At 35.3% G+C, this 19814-nt stretch overlaps 1 protein-coding gene across 1 annotated transcript; it reads left to right on the top strand.

The window, feature by feature from the left end:
- The first annotated feature begins 527 nt into the window (after nucleotides 1-527).
- LOC138710358 (myogenesis-regulating glycosidase-like) lies at nucleotides 528-15467 on the top strand. The gene is made up of 5 exons (XM_069841194.1): nucleotides 528-664; nucleotides 1204-1320; nucleotides 11087-12429; nucleotides 14633-14789; nucleotides 15151-15467. Exons 1-5 carry the CDS (start codon nucleotides 637-639, stop codon nucleotides 15339-15341), a joined length of 1836 nt encoding a protein of 611 aa, XP_069697295.1. The 5' UTR covers nucleotides 528-636; the 3' UTR covers nucleotides 15342-15467.
- The last annotated feature ends 4347 nt before the right edge of the window (nucleotides 15468-19814 follow it).

Raw genomic sequence — 19814 nt, 5'->3', positions numbered from 1 at the left:
CGTATAGCCAATTTCGTAGGTGTCCAACACCTGGGTATGATCTTGATTCACTAACTGATGTATCTCGTAATGTATAATCCGCGTCATTTTCATTTTATTTGTTGTATTCCTAAAGCCTTGGATTTTCTGAACCGACGCATGTGACGAACGAGGTGCGAGTCCGACGATGTGAACCATCTTCGCAATGATGCTGCAAGGCTTGTGGTTTCTCAAGCTGAGAGTTCACCTGGTGGATCAGTTTTTGAACGTACGTTTACAAGTTGCCTGTATGTGTGTACATTTATCTAATGCATGATCACCGACAATCAACAACTGATCATGAAATATTCAATTACCACTATAAACACTGCCACCATCACATCACACCTCATCTTACAATCAGCTTTAGAGATAAGCGACTTATTTTACATAATGACAATCAGATTCTTTCAGTTGTACTTTCCATAAAATCATCTCTTCTGCATCAGGTTATCACAGGCTGTTTATATGTACCACTTGAGATAGAGTACAGATCCTTCCACAACACTCAGGTTGAGTGAGATAAGTGTGAACAGATTTCAGTATATAAATAATGCCGAAAAATTTCCAACCAGTATATCTGAACTGGTATTTGAGTTGAAATTTCCTGAACACAGAATGGAGCTGAGGCTAGTATTACAGATAGGTAAGTATGAAATATTGGTCGTTGGTTACTTCAAAGTTACGTGTGTAGAATAAACTCATAACAGTCAAGCGGTTTTCTTCCATAAAATATATATAAAAACCGTAAGATGTTATATATATATATATATATATATATATATATATATATATATATATATATACATATATATATTGTTTCCACGTTTGAAAATTTGAAGTTTAACACATAGGCCTACTTCGTGAACATGGCAATTGATTTGCTGCCCATCTCAAATGTCTGGATTTAATGTTCCTAATTATGTTATGTGAAGAATACAATGCGTGCAGTTCTGCGTTGTAGTAACTTTTTTCCATTCTCCTGTAACTTCATCCCTCTTAGCCCCAAATATTTTCCTAAGCACCTTATTCTCGAACATCCTTAACCTCTGTTCCTCTCTCAAAGTCAGACTCCAAGTTTCACAAACATACAGACCAACCGGTAATGTAACTGTTTTACCTAATTATTATACTAATTAATAATTTATATTTGCAAACAGAAATGAATTATTTTGTTGTCTGCAGCTCTGTGTTTACTCGTCTTGGCGACGGTAACAAATGCTCTTCCACGAAGAAATCCATCTGTCTCTATAGACATCTTTCCAGGTCTCTTAGGCAATCGGTATATCACAATAAAGAAAGGTAAGTTACTGATTTTCAATGAAGAGTTTATGAGAAGCATTATGTCTTCGCAAAACTAATTTGTAGTTTGAACAGTCATGAACGACTATCTTCTAAGTATGTGAATTGAGTTGTCAAATTGAAACTATGAAATTTTAAAGTATTTTAACTACAGTAGGCTTACATTTTGGATTTGAAAGCAATGCGTTCCTTATGATAGCTCTTAACAAGTTAAATATGATTCAATTAATAAGAAAATGGAAATTAACGGCTGAAGTTCAATAGATTGGGGAGGTTCAACTAATTTCACAGTAACTTAAATATGATCTTGCTGAGACTTCATCCCAGTATTTTTTAAAGTTTCAATAGATAGTTAACAGACAGCATCTTATTTCAAAGAATATAGGCCTACTGTAATTTAAGGAACCACACGTTGCACTTCATTTTTAGCTTTATTGACTATACAAAAGGCCAACTGAGCAATTAGCAAGACTTCTCTCTTAACAGCCTTAACATTAATATAACGATTGTCTATACTTGAATTAAAATAACTTTGTGATCGCCAGCTGAAACATCTTGAGAACAATGTTGCAGTACATTTCACAGTTTCGGTATTTCCTACGAAAGCGCGATCTGTCGGTGTGTTTAGGAACTAAACATACGTCATGTCATACCGCGATAACAAAATCACAAAATAAATACAGAAAAAAATAAATAAAAACAATAGCAATGAAACAAATTTAACAATGAATGAATATACAGCAGTGTCACCAATAATTGTATAATAAAATAGAACAAACTCCTTCACGCTGGTTGGGATCTGGTACTCATAAGTCACACAACAGACGAAATACAAATGTGAACGAGAGAGGCGTTGCTCGTAAAATGAACTGCAACAACGCTATTACGACAACCAGAATGGACCGTGACTTCTTGTTGCCATAGCAACCGTAGTTAATTCCTTGTGAACATACTTTCTGTGCAGTCATATATTAGTACATTATGCAACGAGCCTATAATGAAGGTAATTAAGAAGTGAGTATGGGTATTTATGAAACGAGCGCAAGCGAGTTTCATAATTTTCATACGAGCTTCTTAATTACCATTATAGGCGAGTTTCATACGACTTTTTATGCTCGACCATATTTCTAACTTGATATTATTAATTTTATTGTATGTGACCTGGAGCAATGTCCCGTATGTTGTGAGATGTGCGCAGACGCGAAAGTATTGATTTTTTTCCGAGGAACAGATGTCCACATTGACCTTGCTAGGCCATAAGAACCTACAGAGATAACATTGACATTAAATTAGACATTGAAAAACGAGATGACAAATTGAATTTATTTGAATATTATTTACAATTAACGCTAATTATTATAGTAACAGAACATAACCTTCTGCGATAGTATTGGATTTCCAGCCTCCGTGACTTTTCGATAATTCTCTTTCGATTGCATATCCGAGAATAATCGATACTTGCGGTTTTATAACGGTAGAAAGCTGACCTGTCATTGGCTGAACAGTTGTAACCTGAGTCGTCATTGCTGAAAGACCTGACCTTTAATGAGTAGGCGTACTTTAATGACATGCATTAAAGGTCTGCTACCAGGTGTATAATTACTACATTTCGGCATGGTCGAGCATAAACTGTATTTTAATCGTAGTGTAGCTCATAGAGCGATATCAATGTAAGGCAATGTCTCAGTACCAATTTTCCAATAACTGAGTTCTTTAATATACCGAGTGATTATATGACTGTTACAGACTTTTAGAGTTGGTAGACGTAATCATTGTGAAGAGTTTTCATGAATAAACCCATATTTCGGAACGTTCCATTTGGGACAATACTTACACGAAGAGGCATAAAAAAAAGTTGATTTTAGAGATGCATCGGTTTTGAATACATTCGTCTGTAGTTTATCTCGGTACAGAAGGTGGCGATATGTAGTCAGTGTAAGTAGATAGCATCGGACTTAAGGCCGTCTTTCTCAAGTCTGGTTACAAAGTCCCTGTTCCTGTAAACTTTGGTGAATTCTTATAAACATGGTATGGGTAGCTTGCATCGTAAATTATATTTTGATTGATGAAGGTCTTGTAGATTTTTTTCTTCCATTTCCATTTGCCCTTCCATAAACGAAATGCATATCAGCAAGTTCTACTGATATTAATGTGATTACAAAAAAGTAAAAAAACCAAAATTATTGTACTGCTTAATACAAATAAGCCTAACGTTATACATGATGAATAGCTACATATAAATGAGGTGGCATTTCGGTGCACTGGTCATGAGTTGGATGCCAGATGGCAATTTCAATGTACACAGTAAACAAAGTTCTGTACCTATTCGTATGAACTTTTAATGTATACAAATATTGCCAAGGCTGTATCATGGCATTGGAGGAAACAGAATAATTTATTTTTCCATGGCCTCTAATGTTATTTAGATTAGTTAAGCAAACACATAACGTTCTGTAAATGTACTAAATGAAACTTTGCTCATAAAGATCTCCTCTATCATCCCTAAAAGCAGGGGCGGCCCGCCCTTATGTGCTACAGTGCTACAGCACAATGGTAATTTTTGCTTAAATAATGTATTTGCAATACCAACATAGTATTTTATCTGTCATTTGACAATTTCCCGTGGTTATGTTCATGAAGCGTTATAGAGTGTTTAGTCTTCGCTCTTAGCTCTTTGGTGCCTCAGGGGGTACGTTGTGCTACTCAAAGCTCTACATGAATGTAGACAACTAATGCGCATGTGCGAAGCTGAAATCACTGCTCTGGTTGGCTATTTTTACGCGGGGAAGTGCTGTAGTCAGCTTCAGCACAACATAGCTTGGAGATTACAAAATTAAATCGTAACGAAAGAATGCTTGTTTGTGGAAGAACTCGGAACTATGTACAATGTGTTTGGTAATGCAAGTGTCCGACCACTGCTGCCATCTATCTGGTTTTTTAGGTTCCTCCTGAATCAGTCAGTCTAAAAAATTGAAGCCAAGGAATTATGTGACAGTATAATTCAGGAAACTACTTATCGTTTCAGTCTTTAACCTACCTAGACGCAACAAAATTGCTAAACAGCAAATTTTTTGACAATTTTTCGCATAATTTTCCTGAGCGCGAACTTGAAGTTGCTGTCAACGGCTATACTGTACTGAACAAAAGAGTAGAGTTCTATATGGAAGACCTGACTTCCAAAATATAGATGGAGCTGTTCAATTGTTACAATACATAACATAGCCTCCAACAATTCACAGGATACATTCTGTGAAGTAACGAAGTTGTTAAATATTTTGGTTACAACGCCAATGACCACTGCTGAGTCAGAAAGATGTTTTTTTCTTTCTTTAAACTCATAAAAAGGTTTTTAAGGAACACTATGTCCCAGGATCGCCTCACTGCTCTTGCAATACTGTCAATAGAAAAGAGTATGATGTCCAAGATGGGGGGATTTAACTCCAGGGTAATTGACAAGTTCTGCAGTAGGAAGGATCGTCGTATGGACTTCATATTTCGTCACTAGGCGAGTCTCAAATTAAGATAAATACATATAAGTGTATACAGTAGGCCGATATAGAGATTGTAGCACACTCATTATTTTGACCATCAGCCGCTACTGCCTAAAAGTTTGTACAAAGTCACAGAATCACCCGGTATTACCAATTATATAAATTAATTTATTATAAAAACAAAATAAATTCTCGTTTTATTTGCTCAACCGGCATTTTTTGTAATCATTCGTAAGTTATACTGTTGCAGCATTGACAAATCTGTTAGCAGAGCACTTGACTTACGATGACTGCCGACCCGGGCTCGAATCCTGGCGGTGGCGGAATCGTGTATACTGAGGATCAAGTAAGAGTAATTCTAATAAAACTAATTTGGCCATCTCTTCAGTGTTCCCAACTAATACTAGATATCAACAAAAGAGGATAAAATCACACAATGCCATGTACTATAATAATAATAATAATAATAATAATAATAATAATAATAATAATAATAATAATAATAATAAAATAGTATTAACAAAACGATGCCTCGCTTATTTACCATCTCTCATGTTTATGTTGGGGAGGTGTTTTCTACAACGATCAATAATTTGTGAAAGAGTATATTTTTCTTCTCGCACATTATGTTAGTAGTTAGTAGATTAGTGTGTGATCTAATATTAAAATGTATTTCGTATGACAACGTGAAATTCATTGCTTTGATTAAACAGTTTACGATTCTCGAAACCTAACCTAAAAATGTATTTTGTTTGATCACGTGAAATGATTAGTATGAATTCCAAAAACGAATGCCACTTTGAAATGTATGCTTTAGAATATTTACTCCATTATTGTAATACAAATCTAAACACGAAACAAATTAATTAAAATGTGAAATGGTATATCTATCGATTAGCCAAGAGCATGTATCACACGAAATATGTTATATTTATTTACACTTAGCCTACCCGACTCTAATCTTGAAATTGTAACCACAACATAAAGCAACACATACAATAACTATTATGTATTAATATTAATATTGATATTAATTAATTATTAGTATGTTCAAATTTCACTAGCTTCCAGTAAGGGGATGAGAAATCTAGACCAATTTGAATTTTCAGAATTTAAATTACCGACAACTTGTGTCACTGCTGGCAACGTAACAGTTATAAAATCACTACCAGTTGTATTTATCAGTACCGAAATTCGAGACGAAGTTGGCTAAAGAAAATTCAACCTGCAAACTAGAAAATCATCATAATCCACTAGCTTATGTAGTAATGGGGGGAAAATGGTTAGGTTTCACCCTTAAGGTATGAAGTAAGCTGATCCGGACTATATATGGTGGGCAAAGCCAAGATTCTGAAGGTTTTCCGTAGGGGTTCTCCCGCTTCCCTCCATCATTCCACCGCTACTGTCCATTTCAATAGCCTATTCCAGCTTTACCCAATATGTGGGTCGCGACCCCCTTTGGGCTCGTGGGAGCCCAAAACAATTTTAAAAATCTTTATTGACACTTATTTTATAGTTATAAATGGAAAATAGGTTTGCATATTCTAACTTCTCATTTTGTAGATACCAGTACAATGAAAGTACTGCTCTTAACTGGAAAACTCTTTTCAACCCTCTACCCTACAAAATACATATAATGAACCCACATCTTCACAACTTGTGTTGAAAATACGGGTTTGATGGAATTTACCATTTCAATGATAAATCTCAAATTGCAGTGCATTTGAGATGGTAATGAGCAGACAGTGTATGCGGGATGACTTAAGGAAAAGCTAAGTTGTTTCGTATCAGAGTATATGGCACGTGCCGCGCCGTCCGTCTATTGTGTACCTGGCGAGTATAGCAGCGTACAGAACGAAGGAACCCCGGTCCGTTCAATGTAACACTGCAACGCAATGTGTGCAGTTGTGTTATCCTGCTCAAGTATTTAGTACGCGTTGAATATGTTGTGCTGATCCATTCATAATGGCAAAACATTAAATTCGCTCAAAGATACGACATGCAATTAAGAAGTATCAGAGTGACATTTTATGTATTAACGAAGACAATATCGTGTGTAATGTATGTAAAATTGAAATAAAAACCAGAACAACTCAGGCTATAGAGAAACATTGCAACAGTACATCGCACAGGAAATGCGTTGAAATGAAATCTGAGGAACCATCTACAACATCATCATCATCATCATCATCATCATCATCATCATCATCATCATCATCATTTAGTTGTGCGGGTCTAACGACACGTGCAACATGATGCTCAGTAAAAATATTCCTCTAAAGAAATTGAGTGATCCCCATTTTAGAGATTTTCTTCAGAAAAACAAAAACTGTTTAAGCGATAGACGAAGACTATTCAGCTTCGACAACTTACGAGAATATATCGTCGTTTACTGCAACGCTGGTAATTGTATCAATGATGACGAGGACTGAATTTGCAAGGTATGTGCTACAGTACGTTATTTTTCTTTTCCTTCTGACTGTACGGAGATACAGAAGCATGTTGATGTCGTCTGTTTACGCTTAAAACCTGTTGAGCCAATGGTCTGAATGAAAAAAAAATGTAACATATAGTAAATGTGCACCTCATTCCACGATAAGTCATCCCGCATCCACTGTCTAGTAATGAGTAAAATGATTTTGATGCAAGAGCTTCTGGATGTAAAAAAACAGAGTAGCCATTTGGGATTTGGTATTATATCTTGTAATCTGACACTTAATGAATTTCGTCCAATCAATCTCATGCTTTATAATATTTCGGATGAAAATATCGAATAGCTATTTTACGGTAGTTTTGGCTTCTAATGGTTTACAAAATAAAATATATTGTGTAACGCCATTCTCTGTATCACATCTTACCAACGAGTTAGATACTATAGAGAGGCCAAAGACCTCAGAAAGTTGAAGACAATTGAACATTGGTCCGCCATGTTTCGGTTAGTCAAAACAAAGGGGCGTGGCTCGGATGTTGTAGGAAATGGCTGTGATGAAGTTAGTATTATTGCGAATTGAGTTATATATTAAGACTACGTTAATAAGTAAAAAGTAAAATATAACAAAACTTTACGTTTTATAACAGCTGTAGGCCTATGTTTTATTAGTTTCACTAAATATAGCCCAGATATTAAATGACAAGCTATACTCGATGCAACCAAAGCAAAGCACCTAATGACGGATGAATTTAATCGGCAGAAGAAAAATAAATAATTTTTTGACTTCGTCACAAATTTAATTACTTTACAGCTAATCTAACCTAATATGAAATTATGTAATTCAGTGCTAACCAGGTGATTTCAAGAGAGACGACGTATGTAACTAATAGGAGTAAGTTATAGGAAAGGTAGTGGCGAAAATTAAAAAAAATATCCAGTAATTAAGTTATTGAGAAAAATTCATTTGAAATTGGAATTAATACAGAGAACTTTTGAAAACTGCAATTATTAAAACTACAAATAGCCTCTTAGCATGCAACATAATAATTAAAGAATGACACTAATAGAAAGTTACTCATGATCATAACTCACCACATTTATTGAAACGATAAGATACTTACGATTAACATTGTTATCAGAAACAACAGGAGCCACAGCTAGGTACACTTCTTTTCGCGTGATGGAGACATCATGTGGTCTAATATAATTTGAAACAAATATTGTCGCGTGATGGAGACATCGTGTAGTCTAATATAATTTGAAACAAACATTGATCTCACACGTGTCTCGCAACTAGGCAGAGGCTTTTGCAGAATAAAAAACTACATTATTTTGAACAATAATGACAAATTGTGTGTGATGAAAGTGCTAACTTTCCTCTTTGTTAACAAAAAGAGCCCTACGCATTAATAAAAAAGAAAATTGGAGTAGGCCCTATAAACACAATAAATACTAAACTCTTGATGGTACAAACTTATTAATACAGATATTACGCTTATGCTCAGTCCGTCTTATCTTATAATTCTCTGCGGCAATGGTACCTGTATTGAGAGGGTTTAATTATCCAGCAACGAATATTATGATTTACGGCACATTTCATTTAAATCCGAGGGAATGAGACATTTTTGGAAATTTTAAAGTCTTAATTATTACTTTTTCATTTATAAATCAGCTTTTTACAAAACCTATAGCGAAATGTTTAAATTAAATATTAATGTATCTGAAAAATATAATAATTTATTTTATTTTACCTGGCAGAGTTAAGGCCTGCTCTTCCACTGACCCAAGTCTACAATTAATACAAATACATAATAATAATAATAATAATAATAATAATAATAATAATAATAATAATAATAATAATAATATTAGACATGTTGCGAAATATTATTATTGAAACTGTATCATACAAGAATATGAAATAAAGTATTCATTGGAAACTACGGGACACCTTATTATTCAAAGTCTCCCGTTGTTTCAGTTTGCCACATTATAACCAAATTACTACTTGACATAATTTCAAACTTGTAATAAGTTTAAGGTGGTGTTAAAGGACTATTCGTTTTCATAATATTTATTCGGATCAAGAATGTTATTGTAATGAAATATATTGACATGTCCATCTGCACATTGTACGGCAGCTAGTAGTATCTAACTCGTTGACCAACTCGTTGCAGTGTACCTTTGACAAGCACTTCTTGCGGAGGCTGGCGGTACTATAGACCGCCATGTTTTTTTAGGGAACGATCCATAGTATTGTTGGCCTCCGCAGGGAGCGCTTATCAGAGGTCTTCAGCCTCTCTATAGTATCTAACTCGTTGCATCTTACGAAGACGGTGAATTTGGCGCAATGGGTTCATCCATCTGCAATAAGAAGCACATGCACTTCTTATAGGCCTACTCCTATTTTCAAGAACTTTCATTCAATTACCTTCAGTAATTTCGCTCATTCTTCTTTGATTCATGTTATTGCGAAGAAGTATTTACCTGAGCTTGTCATTTTCTTTTTCCTTAGTATCGTTGTTGCACCGCATACCTCTATTTCGGCCATTCTTTGAGTGGTATCCGCTTATTTTGAGTAAAATTATTGTTTTTTTTTTTTTATTTTACGGGATTTTGTTTCTCCAATGAGGTTAAGTACTAGTACGGTAGTGTCGCAAACAAAACCCTCGCCCAAAAGGGGGTCGGGCCTTCAAAAAGTTTGATAACCGCTGGCCTATTCAATATTCATTTCCATAATTTCTTTCGTATTCACCCTAAAAGGTATGGCTTCAAGTAGTATTATAACTGGCGTTTAGATAGCATCAGTCAGGGGAGCAGTAATTCGCTTTGGTGAGAGGGATGGAAGGGCACTTCAGTAGGACTTTATCGTAGGATTGCCATATTTAATAAGTGAAAATCCAGAACACTTCACTTCCTTCAAAATGTTCGAAATTAAAAAGGGGCAAAGTGTATCAATTACCTTCCTTGCATTAGATAGTAAACATAAAATAATGGAAAACTTAAAAACAATCACAGCATTTAATCAAAAAAGACTCGGCATAGGCTACATTGCTAAAAATAAATACAAATTCATATTATTCAGTTGTTCCTGCTCCGTTTTTATGTGGCGATCAAACATGTTTGTTGAGGTTTCTGTCCAGTGACAGTCCTCATATGTTGTATTTTATATTTTCAACATTGGTTAATTAATAACGTAGTACACTCGCAATTACACTCACACCCCTACAAAATATGCATGATAAATCGAAAAAAATGTATATCATAAATATCGCACATACTATAACGGTGTAAAGATCCAGTTTATTTCTTTCGGTCAGTAATGAGTTCATAAATAGAAACAAAACGTATCGCACAGAGGCAATGACCCCGAAAGTAGTAACGGCCAATGGTAACACAGACGAAAAAGCCTGAGCATTGATTCATTTCTCCCTGACATACCAATGAAACAGTTGTTCTATTTTGAAACTAGCTCAATACTACACTTCAATGCATTGTCGTATATATTCAACTTTTTTTATTTTTAACTCATCTGAGTAGTTGTATCTATTGATTGTAGAGAACATATCGTGTGAGAAGAAAGGAAACATTATTCCTTCTTTTCTTTCTTATTGTTAGCTGACAACTGGGACATTTATACGTTCCGAAAATTACTTTTGGGACGCATATCACGATAAATCCGGGATGTATTAGAAACCCTGCTTCATAGGAGCATAAAGACGTGCAGATTGAAATTGATAAATTGCATAATACGTATAGCTATAAATAAATCCATTGAAAATAAGATGCTATCATAACTTCCTCTATCAAAATGTTAAGACATCAATTCTCTTTCTCTAACTAGATGGAACGACTGTTGTAACCGGATGCTTGGATCACAATTCACACACACACCTTTCAATTGAACGAGATGGATCTTGCACGCATTTTTCGCAGACAGCCGAGACGGCTTCAGATGTTCTTGAACACTGCTTCGACTTAGGAGACGCCCACTGGTTCGGAGGTCCAGAACAGTTCTACCAGTACTGGCCAGTGGAGAAAGACATGTTTGCGGATTACTCATATGTAACCAAGCAACAAGACAATCAAGGCATCGCTGAGCCTTACTGGCTCAACTCAGATGGAGTATACTTCCATGTGGATGATGGCGTGCCCCTCTTCATCGACCTGAACAACGGCAACAAATCCCTGTGCTTCAAAGCCAAGAACGCTGCACCTTATCCACCCACCACCATCCCATTCCTCAACTATTCAATCTGTACGTATGCTGATGCACGGGAAGCCCACGAACACGCTATTCAGACAGTGCTGGGAAAACCGACTGGATACCCTGATGAACGCATGATCAAACATCCTATCTGGTCTACTTGGGCACGCTACAAGAAGGACGTAAATGAAAGTGTGGTCCTAGCTTTTGCAGAAGAGATTGTCAGCAATGGCTTTAACAACAGTCAGCTGGAGATCGATGACGACTGGGAAGTGTGTTACGGGGCACTGACCTTCAGAGAGAGCAAGTTCCCCAACATGAAGAACCTAACAGACACTCTCAAGGCGATGGGCTTCAGGGTGACTCTGTGGGTACATCCATTCATCAATCTGGACTGCGAACCCTGGCACTCCGAGGCGTTGGAGAAGGGATACTTTGTCAAGAACCTGGATGGAAGCGTCAACAGTTCCTGGTGGAACGGGGCTGGTAGTGTCATCGACTTCACTAACCCAGAGGCAGCTGAGTGGTACGTGAACCGACTGAAGCAGCTCCAGGAGGAGAATGGGATTGACTCCTTCAAATTCGACGCTGGCGAGACGAGCTGGCTGCCGCAGCTGCCGGTACTGAATGCCACTGATATACAGAACCCAAGCATCTACACCACCAGCTATGTAAATACAGTGTCGCAGTTCGGCCCAATGATCGAGGTGCGTGTGGGACAGCGCAGCCAGAACTTGCCCATATTCGTACGTATGCTGGACAAGGACACCAGGTGGAACTGGAATAATGGCCTCAAAACTCTTGTCTCAACGTTACTGGTGATGAACATGGTCGGCTACCCTCTTGTGCTACCGGACATGATCGGAGGTAATGGATATGGTGACATCGTCACGAAGGAACTCTTCATCCGTTGGCTGCAGGTCAATGTCTTCATGCCTTCACTGCAGTATTCCTACGTGCCCTGGGATTTCGATGACGAGGTGAGTACGACTATTAGGTGTAGGACTTACCAAATGCAATCAATAATCTTTAAGATTGTCAGTTCAGTTCCTGAAGACTAAAATGTTGCAATTTATTTCATGGCTGAGGATGAAATATATTATTATCCAGTATATTATATTGTCCAATAGACCTTTGAATATTTTATACGATGGAAGGTGCTCAGCAAGTAATCTACGACTGGCAAGAGGCGTTCAATCAAATTCAGCAATTAGACTGTTGTACGGAATTTTGTTATGGAAGGCCGATTAGTGATACATTTTTTTTTTAATAAAGATATGTTGAGATTCGTTTTTGAACTTTTTCAATTTGATTACTATGTGATTTACAAGTGGGAGACCAAATTACTGACGCGTATTTCAATTTAGCGCGAATATGGCAATTAACAAATAGTTTCAAAGTCGAAATATGTCTATATTTTTTGAGTTTCTAATAATAAATCCCAGATTTTTTAAAACATTATTCGTTATATTAAGTATGTGATTATGAAAAGTCAAATTCTAATTAATAGTTACACCGAGATCTTTGACACAATATATTCGTTGTAATGGTTCATCATTCACTGTATAGGCCTGATTACCAGACCCCGGAGAAAGTATTGCTTACAGGGATACGCGCGATGTAGTATAGCTAATGTTTATGAACCGAGGACTCTTGCACGCATCACTGTGCAGGGAGAAATAGTGCCGGCGTAGCTTAGTACAACGCAGTCAAAAGCAATCGACACGTGTCTTCAGAATGCCGAGACAAAAAGTACGCAAGATAGAAGCACTAAAGAAATATGTACGTCAATATGGAGAAAATGTCTTTTCCATCCTTGGTAATGAACTGTTTTGTAAATTGTGTCACGTGAAATTGGCAGCCGACATGCCATGCAACGTTAAGAAGCATATAATTAGCAATAAGCATAAACTCGCATGTAAAAGACAACAGAATTTAAGCAAGGTACAGCAGGAATCTTCTTCACAACTACTTGAACGAACATTTCGAAGATATGTGTGACGCATTTATTGCTTCAAATATTCCGTTAAACCAATTAGGAAACGCGAAACTTCGTGTCTTTTCAGAAAAGTACACTGGAAGACAAATTCCAAATGAAGCAATACTGCGGAAGAAGTATGTGCAACATGCATCTGAGAAATGTCTGCGTGAAGTGAAGTGTAAATTACAAAATGAGAAGATATGGGTTTCTATAGATGAAAGCATGGACTCCGTTGGACGTCACGTTGCAAATGTGGTTGTGGCTGCCCTTAGTGCATAATGTTCCTGTAGACCCTATCTCTTAATGAGTGAATTGTTAGAGAGGGTTAATTATAACACCATATGTGAACTTTTTGATAGTGCTATGGAGTTGCTATGGCCATCATATGTGCAATTCGAAAATGTGTTACTATAAAATGTTACAGATGCTGCTAGCTATATGAAGATATCTGCTAAGTTTCTTGAAACACGTTATCCGAATATGATACACGTTACATGTCTTGCACATGCATGTCATAACTCATTGCAACGCATCAATACGTAAATAATATTACCAATATGTTAAGTGCAATAAAATATTTAGGTCTCTTAATGAGAATACATTAGAATTGCACTTTGTAAGTTTCATAGCTAATCACTGGAAACTAATCAAAAGAACGCACAAATAATGAGACTTTCTTGTATTACTTCATTTCTCATGAACCAAACTGCACTACTGTCAGCGTCACTCTGTCTATCGCTATTTACCCCATCCTTCTCAAAGCAAGTATGCTATGTTGCATACTAAGCTGATAGCAATACTTTTTCCGGGGCCTACTAATTACCTCTTAAATAGGATGTAGTCCATGTATAGATCATATAAAAACAATTTTCTGTATTGAAATTTAAGTCATTATTTGAAAGCCATTGATAAAGATTGTTGATATCAATTTGAAGAAATTCTATATCAGACAGATATTTGCATAATTACGATCTCATCAATGATTTCTATGGCATTTAATCTGTTCGTACAAACTCCAGATATTATATTTTTTGGCGTTTACATCACTGCAATTTAATTTTCATCCCCTCTGTCATTACAGATATTACAAATTTTATTAACCAAAATATTTTGAAATATGCTGTATTGTGTACAAAAACTTTTTCACAATTAAATAAAAATGACTGCTGTAATTATATAAAAAAATTTTTCTTCATTTTCAGACTATAGCCATTTGCAAAAAATTTACTGACTTGCATGCACAATATGCTGACAAGATCATTGAACTGGCTGCGAAAGCAACTGTAGACGGTTCTCCTATCAACCCTCCAATCTGGTGGGTGGATCCAACAGACGAGGAAGCACTTGCAATGAATACAGGTTAGTCCCACTTCTTCACAATTGAGCTATTAGATCGTTAATATTTGTCACAAGTTCATTGTTAAAATAATGCAACTTCATATCACATAACTCACTTCCAGTATCTGTATTATAGTAGCTACTTTGATACACTATGGATGGACTTATTCTCTTCCAAACCCTTCAGTTATTTTAACACTACCACACATTTTTGCTGAATCATTTTCCAAATTACTGTTCAAAAACATTTCATACAAGAGGAATAGGTTACAATAACTGTACAAGATGGCTGACGAAAAGTATCTTAATACTACGGTTGGACAACTGGACAAGGAACGAATTAGGATATTTGACATAATTTATCACACTTTCTTTTTCGCAGAATTCTTGCTCGGAGAGGACATCCTGGTCGCTCCCATACTGGACATCTATACTGTTAGTCGTGACATCTATCTACCCAAGGGACAGTGGAGGGACGAGCTGCGGTCAGAGACCGTAACCGGACCAATCACTCTGTCCAACTATTCGGTGGGTCTGGACGAGCTGGCCTACTTCACACGAGTCTCAGCTTGAATTACGACATATCAAATATCTGATTAATTTACTATATCTTCACATCCAAATAAATCTCATACTACATTAGTTCTGTTGTAATTATTTTAACCTTCTTAACATCCAAATAAATCTCATACTACATTAGTTCTGTTGCATTTATTTCAACTCCCCTCACATCCAAATAAATCACATAATTTATTAGCTCTGTTTCAGTTATTTGAACTTTCTTCACATCCAAATAAATCAAATACTACATTAGTTCTGTTGCAATTATTTCAACCTTCTTCACATCCAAATAAATTTCATACTACATTAGTTCTGTTGCAATTATTTCAACTTTATTCACATCTAATAAACCTCATACTACATTAGTTCTGTTGCAATTATTTCAACCTTCTTCACATCTAATAAACCTCATACTACATTAGTTCTGTTGCAATTATTTCAGCCTTCATCACATCCAAATAAATCAAATGATACATTAGTTCTGTTGCAATTATTTGAAACTTCTTCACATCCAAATAAATTTCATACTACATTAGTTCTGTTGCAATTATTTCAACCTTCTTCACATTCAAATAAATCAAATAATACATTAGTTCTGTTGCAATTATTTGAACTTTCTTCACATCCTAATAAACCTCATACTACATTATTTCTGTTGCATTTATTTCAACCTTCTTCACATCCAATTAAATCTCATACTACATTATTTCTGTTGCAATTATTTGAACTTTCTTCACATCCAAATAAACCTCATACTACATTAGATCTCTTGCAATTATTTCAACCTTCTTCACATCCAATTAAAACTCATACTACATTAGTTCTTTTGAAATTATTTGAACGATTTTCGGAAGATTCTTAATACATAATGACAAATTGTAACTAGTCTCAGACTGAAGAAACATTTCAATTGTTGAATGATGTCTGAGTAATGCGATAATGTTTAGATAAAAATTTCACATTTTATGTTTGTTCTTCTACATAATATTAACAGTTACCACTACAAAGCTATACAATTGTCTTTTCCAATGCACCTATGAGGATGGAATAAAACAATGAATTAAATAAATGGTAGCGCTAATGTTCCATTGACTTCGTTAAAGCAATTGCTAAACATAATCGGAACTGTTCAGCGACTTGAAACTGACAGAGTTCTCTAGTTATTGTTGATCATTAATAGATTGCTAACTCTCTCTGATCTAGCCAGCTGCGGCAATTTGTTAATAAAATATCAGCTTCGCTAAACAACGTTCACATGACGTGCTTGTTGCTAGCATAAACAACATATGTCTTGCGGCTTGTAATAGCAATGGCGGATCTTCCATCTGATTAAGACTATGTTAAAACGTACAAATCCTTTTCACTTGCTACAGAGGATCTGTTACTTTTCCAGTAGGTATTTAAAATGGTCTCTTTTCTTGAGTTTGAATAGTTAAGATCCCTGTATACAGACAAAACCAAATGAAACAAAATGTGAATTTTGCAATGAAGATAAAGTAAACTGTCGACTCGCACCGAAAGCTGGATTTGAGCATGGCATTTAGGGCCGTATTCAGGAACGTCACTTCAACTTCACTTTCACTACATTCGACTTTAGTAGGTAGAAAACACAAAATTTGTATTCGGAGATACTATTTAACTTATACTTTAGTCGTAACTCAGCCAAAAACTAGTAAGATTCAAGATACGTGAAGATCAACCTTATATCTCACTTAGCGCTATAATTTGCATGAAGAACAATAATTGACCCTAAAATATATAAGTGGGGTCATACTGACCCGAGCCATTTTAAGTTTTGCAATATATCACGTGATAACGTTTTTTGTTATTTATTACCATGTATTGTATATTAGTAAAATGTTGCTTTTCAAAGATGGTAATGTGAAAAATGACAAAATCGCTATTGTCCTGTCGGATATGTTAAAGCTCATTCACTATGAAAATTAAGCATAACGTAAGCGTTAACTTCAAAATGTGAACGTTACGGTAAAATCAAAATCATTCACGATGGGAACATAAACATAACCGCAAAGATACTTGGTAACCATGGAAACATAACAACGACGCCATTTCCTCATATTCTGTTGTATACATCAGCGCTCACGATTTTGTACTGTTTTCAAAACACGTAAGCATAAACATGAAAGTTTGGAGTTTTGCAAACTTTCATGTCAACGTCTTACGGTAATGTATATGTCAATTTTTATGTGAATCATTGTGAATGATCCCATTTGGTAGCCTGGGCGCAAACTTCTGTGTTTATGTTACGGGTATGTTTAATTTGCGTTGTGAATGGGCCTTTAGAGTTGACGATATTAGATAACATTGAAAAAATGATTAATCATTCTTATGCACAAAAGTTCAATTACTTTTGGGTACCCGTATTCAAAATTATTGATGTAACAATATCAATAAAAATTATGTTTCCGTTAACATTCAAATATACAATAATAATAATAATAATAATAATAATAATAATAATAATAATAATAATAATAATAACAATAATAATAATAATAATAATAATAATAATAATAATAATTCAGTTGTAGTCAGAGAGCCAAGTAAAATGAACAATTCGGAGACAGCTACTCTCTTGTTAGAAGATTATTCAGATGAAACAAAAGCTGGTGTGGACACCTTTGATCAGTTGCGTTATACTTCAACTATAGCAAGAAAAACAAGACAATGGCCACTGAGACTTTTTATGGAATGCTGGACAAAGTTGTAATCAGCTCACTCATCATATCCTCATACGCCGTTCCCGAATGGAAGAAGCGACGGAAGAACACAAAAAGACAGTCCTTGAAGGAATTTGGTTTGGCCCTTGTTTTATCCTTCATGAAACATAGACTCTAGAACAAGAATCTTCCGAGAGAGCTATAAACCCTCATCAGCAATATTTCTGGAATCCCACTATCTCCTCATCAGACAGGAAGGGAAAAGAAAAACGCTCTGACTTCTGCCCATGGGATAAAGATATAAAATCAAACACGTTATGCATGATATGCAAGAATTACATTTGTCCTGAGCGTAGTGTTTACATGTGTGTTGACTGTGGACATAATTGACACAAAAGACTATACATTCTGTAAGGAAAATGATCTCTGAACGTGATGAATATTTAGCACATGAAAGATAAATTTGAGGACTGCAAATCCTTGGTTCCTTGCAAACTTTTTTCCTTCATACTGAAAAATTATGTTTTAGTGAGGTCTGATTTTGCAACTAAACACCTCAATTTAAATAATAATGATTATGATAAAATATATTTTATTTAATCATTGTTTTGTATTTTTGTTCTTTTAAAGCATGGGGTCAAGGTGACCCCACTTATACTGTAGAAGGAAGTACAAAGTACCTATATGCTGTAGGGTTAATAAGACAATTTTAGGAGTGAGAATGAGATAGTCCAAAGCAACACTTTTAACAAAAATGTTTTTTGTGCCAGTTACTTTCTTACACGTATGGGGAAGCTACTTGTAAACTATTATAAAAATTACTCAACAAATGACGTAAATATACGGCGAATAAATTATGATACCGCACCTAATAGCATTGCACTCTAAACCTTTAACACGCTCTTCTGTAAAATTTAGTCTGTGTGACTTACTGCAAGTCTAAAATTATCATTCTCACACCTTCAATTGTTTACTACGATAAAGGACAAATGGGTTTAGAAGATTGCAATTTCCAAGAATTCATAGATTATGCATTGTGTATCATATTATTTTCTTCTTTCTTCTCAAGTTATAAACTTATCTGTCGACCTGGTTAGCAAGTTGATATAGCGCTGGCCTTCTATGCCCAAGGTTGCGGGTTCGCTCCCGGGCCAGGACGATGGCATTTAAGTGTGCTTAAATGCGACAGGCTCATATCAGTAGATTTACTGGCATTTAAAGAACTCCTGCGGAACAAAATTCCGGCACATCCGACGACGCTGATATAACCTCTGCAGTTGCGAGCTTCGTTAAATAAACCATAACATTAAACCTATCTATGTAATCATAACCTCAATCTTATCTACTCTTTTACCAGTTTATTTCGAAGTTAAGTATATTTCAAAATTTTCATTACCGTTAATAATAATAATAATAATAATAATAATAATATTATTATTATTATTATTATTATCATCTCGGAATCAATTAAGAAGGATAATTTATTTTTTTTAATCTGTTTACTTGTAAATATTTATATAACTTAATAAGAGTTTAAAAAATCTACAATAGACTATGATCTTATTTTCATCTTAGAATAAAAATTACTTATATTAATATACTATATTCAACATGAAGTTAAAATTATAATTCAATTTTCCAGTAATTGATATTATCACTATTACCAGTAGCCTACTTACATTTTTATACTCTAAATTCCGTGCCATTTCTTCTTCTTCTTTGAGGAAACCTAAACGACATTTGATTTCTAGTGATACCTAGTTTTCTCAAGCTAGAGAATTCGCGAAATACGGCTTTTCACCTG

This window comes from Periplaneta americana, chromosome 12 (assembly GCF_040183065.1).
Source record: "Periplaneta americana isolate PAMFEO1 chromosome 12, P.americana_PAMFEO1_priV1, whole genome shotgun sequence".
Classification (NCBI taxonomy): Eukaryota; Metazoa; Arthropoda; class Insecta; order Blattodea; family Blattidae; genus Periplaneta; species Periplaneta americana.
This window is presented reverse-complemented; position numbering and strand designations above follow the sequence as displayed.

Coding starts and splice junctions, on each gene's coding strand:
- LOC138710358 (XM_069841194.1), top strand. CDS start 637: ATGGAGCTGAGGCTAGTATTACAGATAG. Junction 1,321..11,086: donor GTATATCACAATAAAGAAAG/GTAAGTTACTGA, acceptor TTCTCTAACTAG/ATGGAACGACTGTTGTAACC. Junction 12,430..14,632: donor CCTGGGATTTCGATGACGAG/GTGAGTACGACT, acceptor CTTCATTTTCAG/ACTATAGCCATTTGCAAAAA.